Source organism: Cibotium barometz, chromosome 65 (assembly GCF_041138505.1).
Source record: "Cibotium barometz isolate CiBa-2024 chromosome 65, ASM4113850v1, whole genome shotgun sequence".
NCBI classification, from domain to species: domain Eukaryota; kingdom Viridiplantae; phylum Streptophyta; class Polypodiopsida; order Cyatheales; family Cibotiaceae; genus Cibotium; species Cibotium barometz.
In genome coordinates this window covers 23,436,562-23,449,302 of record NC_141110.1, presented here as the reverse complement: position 1 = coordinate 23,449,302, position 12,741 = coordinate 23,436,562, and the positions used below count along the sequence as shown (strand labels likewise).

At 37.8% G+C, this 12,741-nt stretch overlaps 1 protein-coding gene and 1 long non-coding RNA gene across 2 annotated transcripts; both read right to left on the bottom strand.

Moving 5' to 3' along the window:
- Nucleotides 1-327: 327 nt before the first annotated feature.
- LOC147603071 (uncharacterized) lies at nt 328-1,286 on the bottom strand. Its single transcript, XR_015265732.1, has 3 exons — nt 1,200-1,286; nt 881-1,114; nt 328-797 (listed from the first exon to the last, which is right to left on the bottom strand). It is a non-coding gene; the product is annotated as an uncharacterized LOC147603071 (long non-coding RNA).
- A 2,690-nt stretch (nt 1,287-3,976) lies between these two features.
- LOC147603070 (17.5 kDa class I heat shock protein-like) lies at nt 3,977-4,888 on the bottom strand. The gene is made up of 2 exons (XM_086797036.1): nt 4,632-4,888; nt 3,977-4,498 (listed from the first exon to the last, which is right to left on the bottom strand). The coding sequence occupies exons 1-2, from the start codon at nt 4,765-4,767 to the stop codon at nt 4,323-4,325; spliced, it is 312 nt and encodes a 103-aa protein (XP_086653162.1). The 5' UTR covers nt 4,768-4,888; the 3' UTR covers nt 3,977-4,322.
- Nucleotides 4,889-12,741: the final 7,853 nt, after the last annotated feature.

Below are 12,741 nucleotides of genomic sequence, written 5' to 3'. Positions count from 1 at the left end.
CATGACGCTTGATTGTTGCATTAGGACCTCTTTCCACCACATCCTTTAACCATTGGATATCCAAAATATATTCAAAGAAGCTTCAAAAGTCAAGCTTAATGATATTTTGGATCAATCCACAATAATCATCCATGGCTCCATTGACTCCCTCAAAGATTGCAATTACCCCACAATCTTGGGTGTTCCTCTTCTCATCAATCCTTTGTGTGCGAAAATGTGCTCCCCCATCTTATAAATCGTCTCTCGCACTTCATGGGATGCATAATTCGAAATGCTTGTAGGAAGAATAAACTGTAAACATTTATACACCATGATTAGATACCATGATTAGATACATTATGATTGAACAAGTTAAATATGTACAACTTCAATGTTTCACTAACTTGAAGCATCTTGTGCCAATCGTGGGACTTCAAGCAAAATAATTGTTCAACACCTCTCTTCTTTGTCTTTGTGAAGGCACCTTTTAAACACCTCATGCACCCCGTTGGAGTAGTAGTACCTCATGCACCCCGTTGGAATGTAGTAATGGCATCTTTCACCAACTTCTCCTCCTTATTTGTCAATATCCAAAGTGCTCGAGGTAGAATTGTCTTCCCATTTGGTCCCTCTCGTGGCAAAGCTGTTTGCATCCTCACTATGCTCTGTAGATCCTCTCTTACAAGAGCAAGGAGTCCCGTGTTACTCTCAAGTGCTCCCAAATGTTAGAGGCAACATTCTTGAAGATGTGCACTGGATCAAGAAGATGGTTGATTTTGAGGCTCGTTCAATATGGTAGGCGAAAGAAGATAGAGTACCTTATCAAATAACATTAAATATTAAGAGGATTATCTTTTCAAATCAAAGCTTGTATTGGAATTCTATGTCAAAGATATATTACCTATTCATGCCGGGGGGAGGAGGACTTTCCACTCCATATTCCATAATGCCTTCCAATCTCCCATGCTTAGTGGATGTGGAGGGACTCCCATCCAAGAATGAACAAATTTGGGATGATGATGAGGGAGAAATCGATGATGATTCGCATATATCACTTTCTTCAAGCTCTCTGGCCTAGATGCCACCAATGATGAACCACAAATAGCGCATGCATGGTATCCAAATGTGGAGAGACCTAGACAACATACACATTTAAGCATGTAAAAAAATAGTACAATGACAATAAGGAATCATCATGAATAGGAACCCATTTGACTCACCTGAACACTCGCCATAACCAGGAAAGTTGTGCATCATCCACATCACGATGGCCTTCAAGAGGCAATCTTGTGAAGATGGATGCCAACATATGTCATGCACATGGATACCTCTCCAAAGTATCTTTCTTAAGGCCTTATACCTGAGAAACAACACAATAAGCTAGATGATAAGGCAATAAAATGTACATTTATGGGATATAGCTTAGAAAGCAAAGGTATATGTGGCCATAAGGCGAATTTTGGTGATTAAAGATGTTGTTGTCTTGGTTAAGAACTCAATTCAGCTCATCCTTTTATGCAAAAAAAACTACAAAATGTATGCTCATAGGGCATCTTTAATACACTCCTTTCTTTGTATAGACTCTACCACCTAACCATAAAATAAATTTTAGTGAGTAGAGATGTTGTCTTTATTGAGAACTCAATTTATGCCATGTTTTTATGCAAAAAAAACAACAAAATATAGGCCCACAAGATATCTTTTACACATTCCTATATTTGTAAAATGTCGGACACCCATATGTGGAGCGAATGAATGCTCATTACACTACATATCAACCCATATACCAACAGAAAATCAACTCAAATTTTTTCTCACAAATCAGCCTATGGTGAGGCAATTACATGATGAGGAAAGGATAGCCATTCAAGCATCCATGCGTATGTCAAAATGGCTAGTGTGCAAAGATTATAGAAGGGTAAATTAGCTACTCCCTAGCAAGACATGTACAGGTACTCATCATGTATCTTATTTTTTTGTGGATCATACTCTCATTGCTAGTATATGCAACGTGAAGAGGAACCTATTTCCTTTGAGAAAGGAAAAATTATCATTGGACGCAAGCCATACAAGATGAGTGTTACTCAATCCTCAAAATTGCAAGGATTTTGTTAAAAACTTTTTTTAAAATTATTTGACTTTTTTTAAAATTATTTGTTTTGAACATCATGGAATGCATGCCATGCACGATGAGCGCTACTCAATCCTCAAAAACTATAAGGATTTTGTAGAACTTTTTAAATTTTTTGATTGGAGTATCTACGTCATTTCTTAATGTAGCTGCTCTAAAAAATCCAATGACTAACTTACGTACCATATTTTCACTATAAACAAGAATCCACACACCCAAGCATTCCAATTTAAGATATAAATCCTTTTTTCTTCAGTAGAAATGAGATGGTTTATATTTATGGGTGATGCATTTCTTTGTATAGTGTGCATTTCACAGGACGTAACGCTCAACATACTTTTATATTGTATTATGGAGAAAAGTGACATAGACTTTAACGTTCTCTCTTCATTAATACTAGTACTCAACCCATGCATTGTTGCGGTATGTAAAAGTCATTAAGAAACAAAACTTAGGAATGGAAGCTAGAATGCCATGATGGTTGCTTACTGCTGCGTATCAAATCTCTTGGGAAAAATCTTGTTTCTTGTGTGAGGATTAAAGATGGGAGTTTTTATATAAAATCTTAAATGAGGTGAAAACAGAGTAGATAGTAGTTTCTCTAGCTTTGGTGTATGACAGATTTGGAAGAGTTAATATAAATAAATATTATTGATCCCAAAAAAAAAATCAAGATGTTTTTCTTCGCTCCTCTCCTTGTGCCTTGGTTGTCCATGGTTAAATTGTAATAGATATTTAATTATATATATATATATGTTCAGCACAAAAAAAATATTTATATATTATGATTCATATTATTTCACATCCGTCTGGTGACTCAAAAGTGGGTTTTGAGTGGCTAAAATGTGCCTAGATTTTCATGTCAAGACATTGTAGGTCCTAAACGGAAGTCAAGAACAAAGATTTAGCCTCAGATGAAGAGATTCAAAGTCAAAGAGGAGGATGGCATGTTCAATATGAGCTATTGAGAATCCTCATCGAATCAACGAGGTGCGAGTGGCGCACCCTAGCGTAATCTCATGGGAATTATGATCGCGTGTAAAGAAAGCTTCCCGAACACGTTTTTTTCAAAAACGGTGACATCACCAAAAATATGGCATGCAGATCGAGAAATCTCCAGAAAGGGCTACTTATGGCTTTTGGCGTGAAGAAGAGGAATACACATACAATCGAAGAAGAGAATGAGAGTGCGAGTGTGTGTGTGTGTGTGTGTGAATGCGAGTTCTTCATGAGAGTGAGAGTGTGAGTGAGATAGCTCGGGGCTGGTCGGGTGGTTCGAGCTATTTCCTCCAAGAGTGCTTCATATGAGATTGTTGTAAGATTTCTTGATTATATACAGAATTGTTCACTTTCTGCCTTAAAAAAATTATGCAAATTCTATGTTCTTGAATTGTATTGTGATTATTGAGTAGAAGCCTCACCTTGGATGCAAGCCATACAGAATGAGTGTTACTCAATCCTCAAAAATTACAAGGATTTTGTGAGACTTTTCAAAAAAATATTTGATTCAAGCATCATCGAATGCATGCCATGCAAGATGAGTGCTACTCAATCCTCAAAAACTGCAAGGATTTTATGAGAGACTTTTTAAATTTTTTGATTGGAGTATCTACATCGTTTCTTAATGTAACTGCTCTAAAAAATACAACGACTAACTTATGTACCATATTTTAACTATAAACAAGAATCCACACACTCAAGCATTCTACTTTAAGATCTAAATCCTTTTTTCTTAAGTAGAGATGAGATGGTTTATTTTTATGGGTAATGCATTTCTTTGTATAGTGTGCATTTCACATGACGTAACACTTGGCATGCTTTTATTTATTGTATTATGGAGAAAATATGGAGAAAAGTGACATAGACTTTAACTTTAACATTCTCTCTTCATTAATACTAGTAGCCAACCCATGCATTGCCGCGATATGCGGAAGACATTGAGAGACAAAACTCAGGAATGGAAGCCGGAATACATTTAAGGGTGAAATCGAATGGATTTTTTCCTCTTTTTTTTTAGAAATCCAAGATTTGTTTCTTCTCTCCTCTCCTTGTGCCTTGGTTGTCATGGTTAAACTCTAATAGATATTTAATTATATATATATATATTGCCTAGCAGGCAATAGGCATACACATAGCTAGGGTATGGTTATCATTTACGACAATTGTAAGCCTTATTGATGCGATATGATTAAACCATTGTCAGTCCACTATATTACTTGGGTCCTGATTTGGGGATTGTGATTGTGAGAACCATGTCTTTGCAGGATGCCTGGATAGCCTCAGGGCGTGCCTCTGGCGAGAGCTGCATTCTACGCGTGGTTTTGCCGATGCTGAGGATCAAGGTCTGGTCGTCCTCCAGCTGCACTTTGGCATCTTCCACGCGAAATCCTGCACAACGATACCCAATATCGCTTTAATCTATAGTGAGACAAACATCATACAAGTCACTTTTTTTTTCTTTTTCTTTTGCAATTATTATTATTGGGAAAGAAGAAGAAGAAGCGTGACACTACAGCAGCACCTGTGAGGTTTACAGTGAAAACTAAGGCTTCAACCGTCTCCTCTTGATCTACATGCAACTGGGTCTCGTTGTGACACTGTGCCGGGCGCCCTTCTGTAGGAATAGGGCGATACTGGGCTTGCATTTCATGAGGCATGGCCACTAGACGACCTCACAAATTTACACACTGCAATGGAGGGCGCGCGGATGCTTCGAGCCCGTGATTGCACTTCACGACGGTAGACGGTGTGGTAATTGGAGCGAGCATGAGATTGCACTTCACAATGGCGGGCTTCTTTATATAGCAGCTGCAAGCGGCCAACTGCACAGTACGGCCACAGAGTGATTGAGAGGCCTCCCACGTCAAATTCGTAAAGCAGCGACTTGTCAATGACATGATGATGATGATGATGGGCATAAAAACGTGGTCTTGTAATTGCCTTTTGGCCACTAAGCTCCAGCACTCATCAACCTCGCTGTACACCACCACCCAGGTGAACCACCCCACACGCACTCAACAATATATTCCTTCAGAGTGCAAACCTTAATCCTAGCGAGGCACTCAGTGTGTGAGGGTCCCGTTTCTCCAGCCCCCTTAATAGGCTTGAGGATTTTAAGCCACTTGTGGCACTTTTTGAGATCAATAAAAGGGGTATACATTTGAATAGATGACTAAAGAATGAATTTAAGCGTAGAAGAGTAAAGTCCCATTTCTCTAGTTCGGTGGAACATTGTCCCCAACCAATGGAAGACATTGAAATCTAGCCGGTTTTCTGGCTCAAAATGATGAGATCTGCCGGTTCTATAACTAAAAATAGTAAAAGTTGACCGGTTTTCTTCAACACAAACTCTAGTTTTAGAGTGTGTGTGTGTGTGTGTGTGTGTGTGTGTGTGTAAAAGAGAGAGAGAGAGTGAGAGAGAGAGAGAGAGAGTAGGAAACTATGTTTTTAAATCTTCATACTGGTTTTAAATCTAGATTAATAAAGGATAATTATGAAAGATGAATATTTGCCCAAATCATGTTTTTAATGTTTCTTCTAAAAATTGTGAAGGTGAAGGTGCCATACCTACTAATTTTTGAAGACATTCACATTTACCTTTGTTATTCTTTTGGTGGCCTTTTAGTTTGGCCTTTGCTACTCATGGTATCTCAATATAGAGATTACCTTTCCCTTATGTGCTAAGGCACCTTTGTTTTTGACATCTCCTACTACTATTAATAGTCCCACATGCCTTGCCACCTTACTGTTAATAGCCTTCATTTGCATGCTAGCCCATATTTGTGGACATCGGTAGTTGGATGTGCATTTGGTCTATCTTATATTAGACTAATGTAGCTCATGTGATGGACCTGCTCTTTAAGACCTTACTCCCTCCCAAGTTTTCTTTTCGACTAGCATCATGCCCATTTTCTAGCCATCTTGGCTATAAAATATAACCACTTGTTTTGAGTTATCGTCAAAAAAAAAATTTAAAGAAAAAACAAGAAATGTTTCTAATAAACCTATCATTTCAAAGGGTGACCCAACCCGTCAAAAATCATCATTGGTCCCTCTTGCCATTGCCTTAGTAGTCGCCTTTGTCCATGTCTCTATGTCTACATCCAATTGATATGTGTATATAACAAGTATTTATTTTAAATATATATAGATATATATATATCTATTATGTGATTTACTATCCTATATATCAATGTCTTCATCCTCTTGGTTCCTCTTGCCACCCATTACATTAGCAGTCGCCTTTGAAACTGGCTAACTAAGCTAATCTAACCCACTAACCTAATCTAATTCATTTACTTAAATTTAACCAACCCAGAGCCCTACCCCGATAGTATTGTTCATATAAAAAATATTTCAATTAGTAAAATTTTATAAATGGGTTAGATTAGCTTAGCTAGTTAGTTTATTAATATATAGTATATCAAAGCACATAATAGATATGTATAATAAGTAAAATATATGAAATAAATAATTGTTATTTACATAGTAAAAATAAGGTTTCAATTAGTATAATTTTATATGTGCATATGTATAAGTTAAATCGTATATGAGATATAAAGCTGGGTGGTTGTACAATATTAAGGGTCCTCACTTTGGGATCACATTGTGCGGATGGGAAACCATTGATATAGCTCGATCGAGTTATCCTTCTAATCATATCATCCCAAGTGGCAATCTCTAGATGCTCGAAAGATAACTCGATCGAGTTATTACCCTTGCCACTTGACATACTGTCATGACCACGTAACTCAATCGAGTTACATGGTGGACATCCATAATGTAATTGGATTGAGCTACATGGTTGATATCCATATATGTTCAATGAAGGTTAGAGGTGAATATCCACGTAACTTGAACGAGTTATGCGGTGGACATCCACGTAGAGGTACCACATAACTCGATTGAGTTACGCGGTGGGACATCCACCATAGAACTCGATCGATATACGAGCTATTTAAGTGGATGTCCAATATGTAACTCGATCGAGTTACTTACATAACCCTGGCATTCATGTAGATCAAGCATGCACCTTGACGACATTGCAAAAAAAAAAGTAAAAATATATATAAATAAATAAATCAAAAAATTAAAAAATTATTCCTTAATAACTTGAGCAAGTTACGAAACTGGACAACATAACAAGGAAAAAACACTACTAGAGGTTTAGGGCATACCGACGTTAGAATACCGATGCAAATGTCGAACGTCGGTATGCCCGTCATAAACTTGGAGGCGAAAAGTCGGACGGGCAATTTTCAAAATTTCGTATACCGACGCGTATACCGACGAATATACCGACACTCGTAAGTTTTTTACAGCTGAGAACCTATTGTTCTCTGTTTTGCGCGGCGTCGAACTGCATCCAGAGAAGGTATGCGTCTGTCCATCTCCTTCAAGCTTTCGTCTTTTTACATTCAACCCACTCTTGTTGTTGTTGTGTGTTTTTCTCCTCTTCTCCTTCTCCACTTTAACTTATCCTCTTACTTTTACTAATATGCTCTTGCTTTTGCTTTTTAGGATATAGGGCGTTTAGGGTTTTGTGATTTTTTTGGCTCTCTATGCATGTTAAGAGCTCTCTATGTATGCATAGATCTCCTAATGCATGCATAGAGATTTTAAGGTTTTGTATTACTTGTGTATTAGTTCTTATTCTTATGTTTAATTTACTAATTACTTTGTTTAATATTTTGTTTTGCAGGTCTTTCACCAATCTTTCACCAATCCTCTCCTTCAGCTTCGCAAAAAAGAGGTAGTCCCTCTTAACACCATATTGGAGAATATGGGAATTTCCCACAAGTTTGGGACACGTGGTCAAAAGTTTAGATTAACATAACTTGAACACCACTAATCCAAAATGAGCGCTTTATAGCTCTTTAGATTCCATTTTTCAAGTGCTTTCCAATGATAGGTCATATGATAGGGTTTTGAGAAACTTACAAACATGTTATCCATGTCCCCTTTTTTAAGTATTCAAAAATGGGAATTGGAAAATTCCCAAATTCACTAATATGGTGTTTCTTTCGATTTTTCTTGTTTATGCTTTTTTCTACGTATTATTGCACCCTTGGGTGCCAGGTTTAGGGTTAGTTTAGGGTTCTTGCAAGCTTATACATAAGATTATTATAAGATCTATGTATAAAACCTATTTATAAGCTTGCAATCTCTATGCATAGCCTTCTTGCACGCTTTATGCATAAGCTCTATGCATAGGCTTGTATGCATAGAGCTTGCGAGCTTATAAAATCTCTATGCATAAGCTCTATGCATAGGCTTTATGCATAGAGTTTGCAAGCTTATAAAATCTCTATGCATAGATTTCTTGAAAGCTTGCATGGACATTATACATAGAGCTTGCATAGCCTTCTTTCAAGATCTTTGCATAGCCTTCTTGTTGAAAGCTCTATGCATAGCCTTCTTGTAAGCTTAATGCATAAGCTCTATGTATAGGCTTTATACATAGAGGTTGTAAGATTATGAGAGCTCTATACATAGGGCTTGTAAGCTTATGCAAGATCTATACATAGAGTTTATGCATAGAGCTATATGAATGTAGCTGAATGCATGAATTAAGATCTATACATAAAGCTTAATACATAATGTTTTATGTATAAATCTTATGGATGAGCTTTATGCATAAGGCTTCATGCGTTATGTTTTTATGCATAAAGCTTTTTTTGATGTAGAGTGCCTTGCATGGATGGAGAGCATAAGCTTTTTGAATGTTTATACTCTCTTATACATATAACATATATTTCTTATGCTCTGTTTTTCTATGCATAAGGTATTCTCTTTATTCATAGAGTTTATATATGTATAGACATAGTGTGTTACTAATCACTTTTTTCCATGTTATGTTTTGTAGGTCTTAGATAGCATAGAGCTTAAGGGTTATAGCATAGAGCTTATGCATAAGACTTATGCATAAGGCTTATGCATAGAGCTTATGCATAAGTCTTGCAGCCTTATTATGCAAGCTTATACTTAAGGCTTGCAAGGCTTACTTTGCATACGATTGCGTAAACCTTATTCATAAAGCTTGCATAAGACTTGCGTATAGAGCATTACACATAAGCTTATGTATAGATCATTATTCATAGGCTTTATGCATAAGGCTCTATGCGTTCAGCTTTAGGTGTAGGCTTCTATGCATAGAGCTCAATGTGTAGGCTCTATTTGCAGAATCTATGCATAGAGATTTATGCATAAGGCCTTTATAAATAGCTATTTATGAATAGAGCTATCCCCTCCCTCCATCCTTCTTCTAATTACCTTCTTAATTTTGTATGGAGAGAAGATTTGTATGTGTGTTGTGAGAGATGTAGAGAGTGAGAGAGCTTGTGTATGTGAATCTATTACTAATGTATGCAATGTGTGTGTAGGTTTGTTTCTTCCACGTGTGTCCTACCTTGCAGATCTGCTTCGAACACGCACTATCCAATCCACATTTGAGAGGTAAGCATATTACCAATTATGTTGTTTTATTAATATTACTTCTCTTTTTGTACTCAATTTGTAATTTTTAATAGAAATTGAGTATGCAAGCATGTTGTTTTTAATTTGTTCTCAATTTGTAATTTTTAATTGAAATTGAGTATGCAAGCTTGTTGTTTTATGCACATCTATGCTAATATTAGCATAGATGTGAGTGCATACGAAATTAATGTATGTGCTTATTTGTCTTTATACACACATACACACTTTGAAAGAGAGAGAGAGAGAGGGAGAGAGAGAGAGAGAGAGATTTTCTTCTGGGCGCTTACCCAAGGCGTTTCGGTCTCTTTTTCGACTTGAAATCTAATGTCTAAAACATGCATGTGAACGCTATGTCTATATGTATATACTCTAAAGTAATTGCCTAAAGCACATATCCATAAGCTAATGTATAAGTTATTTTTAAAATCTCCCTCAACGGCTGGGGAAAAGAAGCTCGTTTGACGCTTTTTTTAATATTTTTAAAATCTCCCTCAACGGCTGGGGAAAAGAAGCCCGTTTGAGGCTTTAAATGTTATTTTTAAAATCTCCCTCACGGCTGGGGAAAAGAAGCCCTGTTTTATGGTTTACATAATGCTTTGTGTAATACATAATGATTTGCATTTAATGAGCTACATATACATGTTATCCTGCTAGATGGAGCCTCTCAATCTTGAAGAGAGAATAGCGTGTCCATGCATGCGATGTAAGTACCAAATCTTTCGAGAACGAAGGATTTGCAACCAGCATATTCATGACGCTGGCATATTTCCAATGGAACGCTTGTAAAATTTACGGTTTCAATCATACAACCAAGCAAGTGTGCAGCCGCATCTTGATAACATTGCGCCTATGAATTCTCGTCTCCAACAAAGGATGAGAATATCGAAGGAGGGAGTGACAGATGGAGCTTAATTAACAGCACCTGAGGAAATGGAAGAAGGTCAGGAAATGGAAGAAGGTCCAATGGAGGAAATGTTGGATGCCTTCATCGAGCAACAAGAAGCTCTCTTCGAGGAGCATGAACATGAAGATCATCAACCACGACATTCTCAACGGTCAAATTATGAACCAAAGGAAGAGGCCATGCGTAAACTTGCATGCCTTCCACTATACAATGGTGCCAAGATATCTGTATTACGTGCATCTCTTACGATGCAAAATTTATAGTCAATTTTTGGATGGTCTAATACAAGTGTCACTGAACTCTTTAAGTAAGGATTTTTTGGAGATTACACCTAATGTTGAAATGATAAATTTTCAACTTGTATTTGACTAAATCTTAATAGTAACGATCAGATATTGCCATACTTACAGGCTTTTGAAAGACCAGATATTGTCCCCCGGCAACGAGATGCCTCCATCTCGTGCCGATGCCAAGAAGTTATTGAAATCCATAGGCATGGATTACAAGAATATTCATGCTTGTCGCAATGATTGTTGCCTCTTCCGCCATGAATATGAGCATTTGCAAGAATGTCCCCATTGTGGCTCTAACAGATACAGAGAAGATGTTCAGGGGGAAGCTGTCCCGGTAAAGGTTCTTAGGCACTTTTCAATCATCCCAAGAATAAAAAGCATGTTCAGGTGCAAATCTATAGCAAGCTTGATGACATGGCAAACCACAACTCGATCCACAGATGAAGTGATGCGTGTGCCTGCTGATTCACCCGCATGGAGACACATTGAAGAGAAATGGCCGGCTTTTAGGGAAGATCCTCGTAACCTCCGTCTTGGCCTAGCAATGGATGGTGTAAACCCTTTTGGTTTAAGGAGCTCTTCATGGAGCACATGGCCTATTTGCCTTGTGAATTATAATCTTCCGCCATGGTTAGCAATAAAGAAAGGTCATTTGTTGCTCTCATTAATAGTTCCAGGAAAGTACAAGGTGAAGAACATGGATGTATATTTGACACCACTTATTGATGAGTTACGCACCTTGTGGAACGGAATTGAAGTGAAGGACATGTCAAAGCAGCAGAGTGGCCAAAGACTTGCAACTGTGCAAGGTATTCTCATGTGGACAATGCATGATTGGCCTGGCTATGGAGAATGCTCAGGTTTGTCTATATCGGGTTACAATGCATGTCCTGTATGTGGTCCTCGACTTGATTCAAGATACTCAAAAGCATTACGAAAGAATGTCTACCAAGGACATGTTAGGTATCTTCCAGAAAATCATGAATTGCGGGATGGTAATCTAGGAAGACCTCCTCCAAGTGCACTGAAGGCAAGCGATTGGAAGATCAAATGGGAGGAATGTGGCAACTTGGCATGTCCTAGGATGAAGAGGCTCTCTATCTTTCACCAACTCCCCTATTGGGGTGATCTCCTTATAAACCATTTGCTTGACCCGATGCATATTTTCAAGAATGTAGCTGACATTCTGTGGAAGACCATGACAGGAAAAAAGGAGACTAAAGGCCAAAGGGATGACTTGGAAGAGATAGGTTGCATGCAAGAGTTGGTGCGCTAGATTTCTTCAAAAGAGATAAAGAGAGACACTTTGGAGACAACGCGTTTAAACTCCATAGAGGCAGTCTGCATGGTAGAGAAGTTTTTCCCTACAAGTTTATTAACAATCCAGATGCATCTGCTAGTTCATGTTGTAGATGAGGTTGCAGTTTGCTGGAGCAGTCCATTCAAGATGGATGTTCTTTTTGGAGAGGTTTATGAAGACATTAAAGGGATTTGTTTGCCAAATGGCTCGCCCGGAGGGTAGTATGTCAAAAGGGTGGCTGATACAAAAGTCCCTTGTTTACATCACTGAATATTTAAGTTCTTCAGATCCAGAGATACCTCAACTATGGTCTCAAGAGTCTAACAGGCGAGTCATTGGTGAGGAACCTCAAGGCCAAGGCATTAAGAGAAAGATGGATAACAATTTGAGAGAAAAAATCAACAAATTTTGCATCTTGAACTCTCATGTAATGGAGAAGTGGATTGAGACATATGAAGCTCTCAAGCGACAGCGAGTACAAGATCGTTTAAGTTTCAGAAGGAATCGCACTACAAGAAATCTCCCATATCCAGAAGGTATGCAAGCTCTTTCAGACTTTCCCACAGGTAGATGGCTAGAAGCTACAATTTTAGAAGCCAAACGTGCTGGTTTAACTATAACAGAGGAGGAGGAGGAGCTTACAAAAGGATGCGATTGA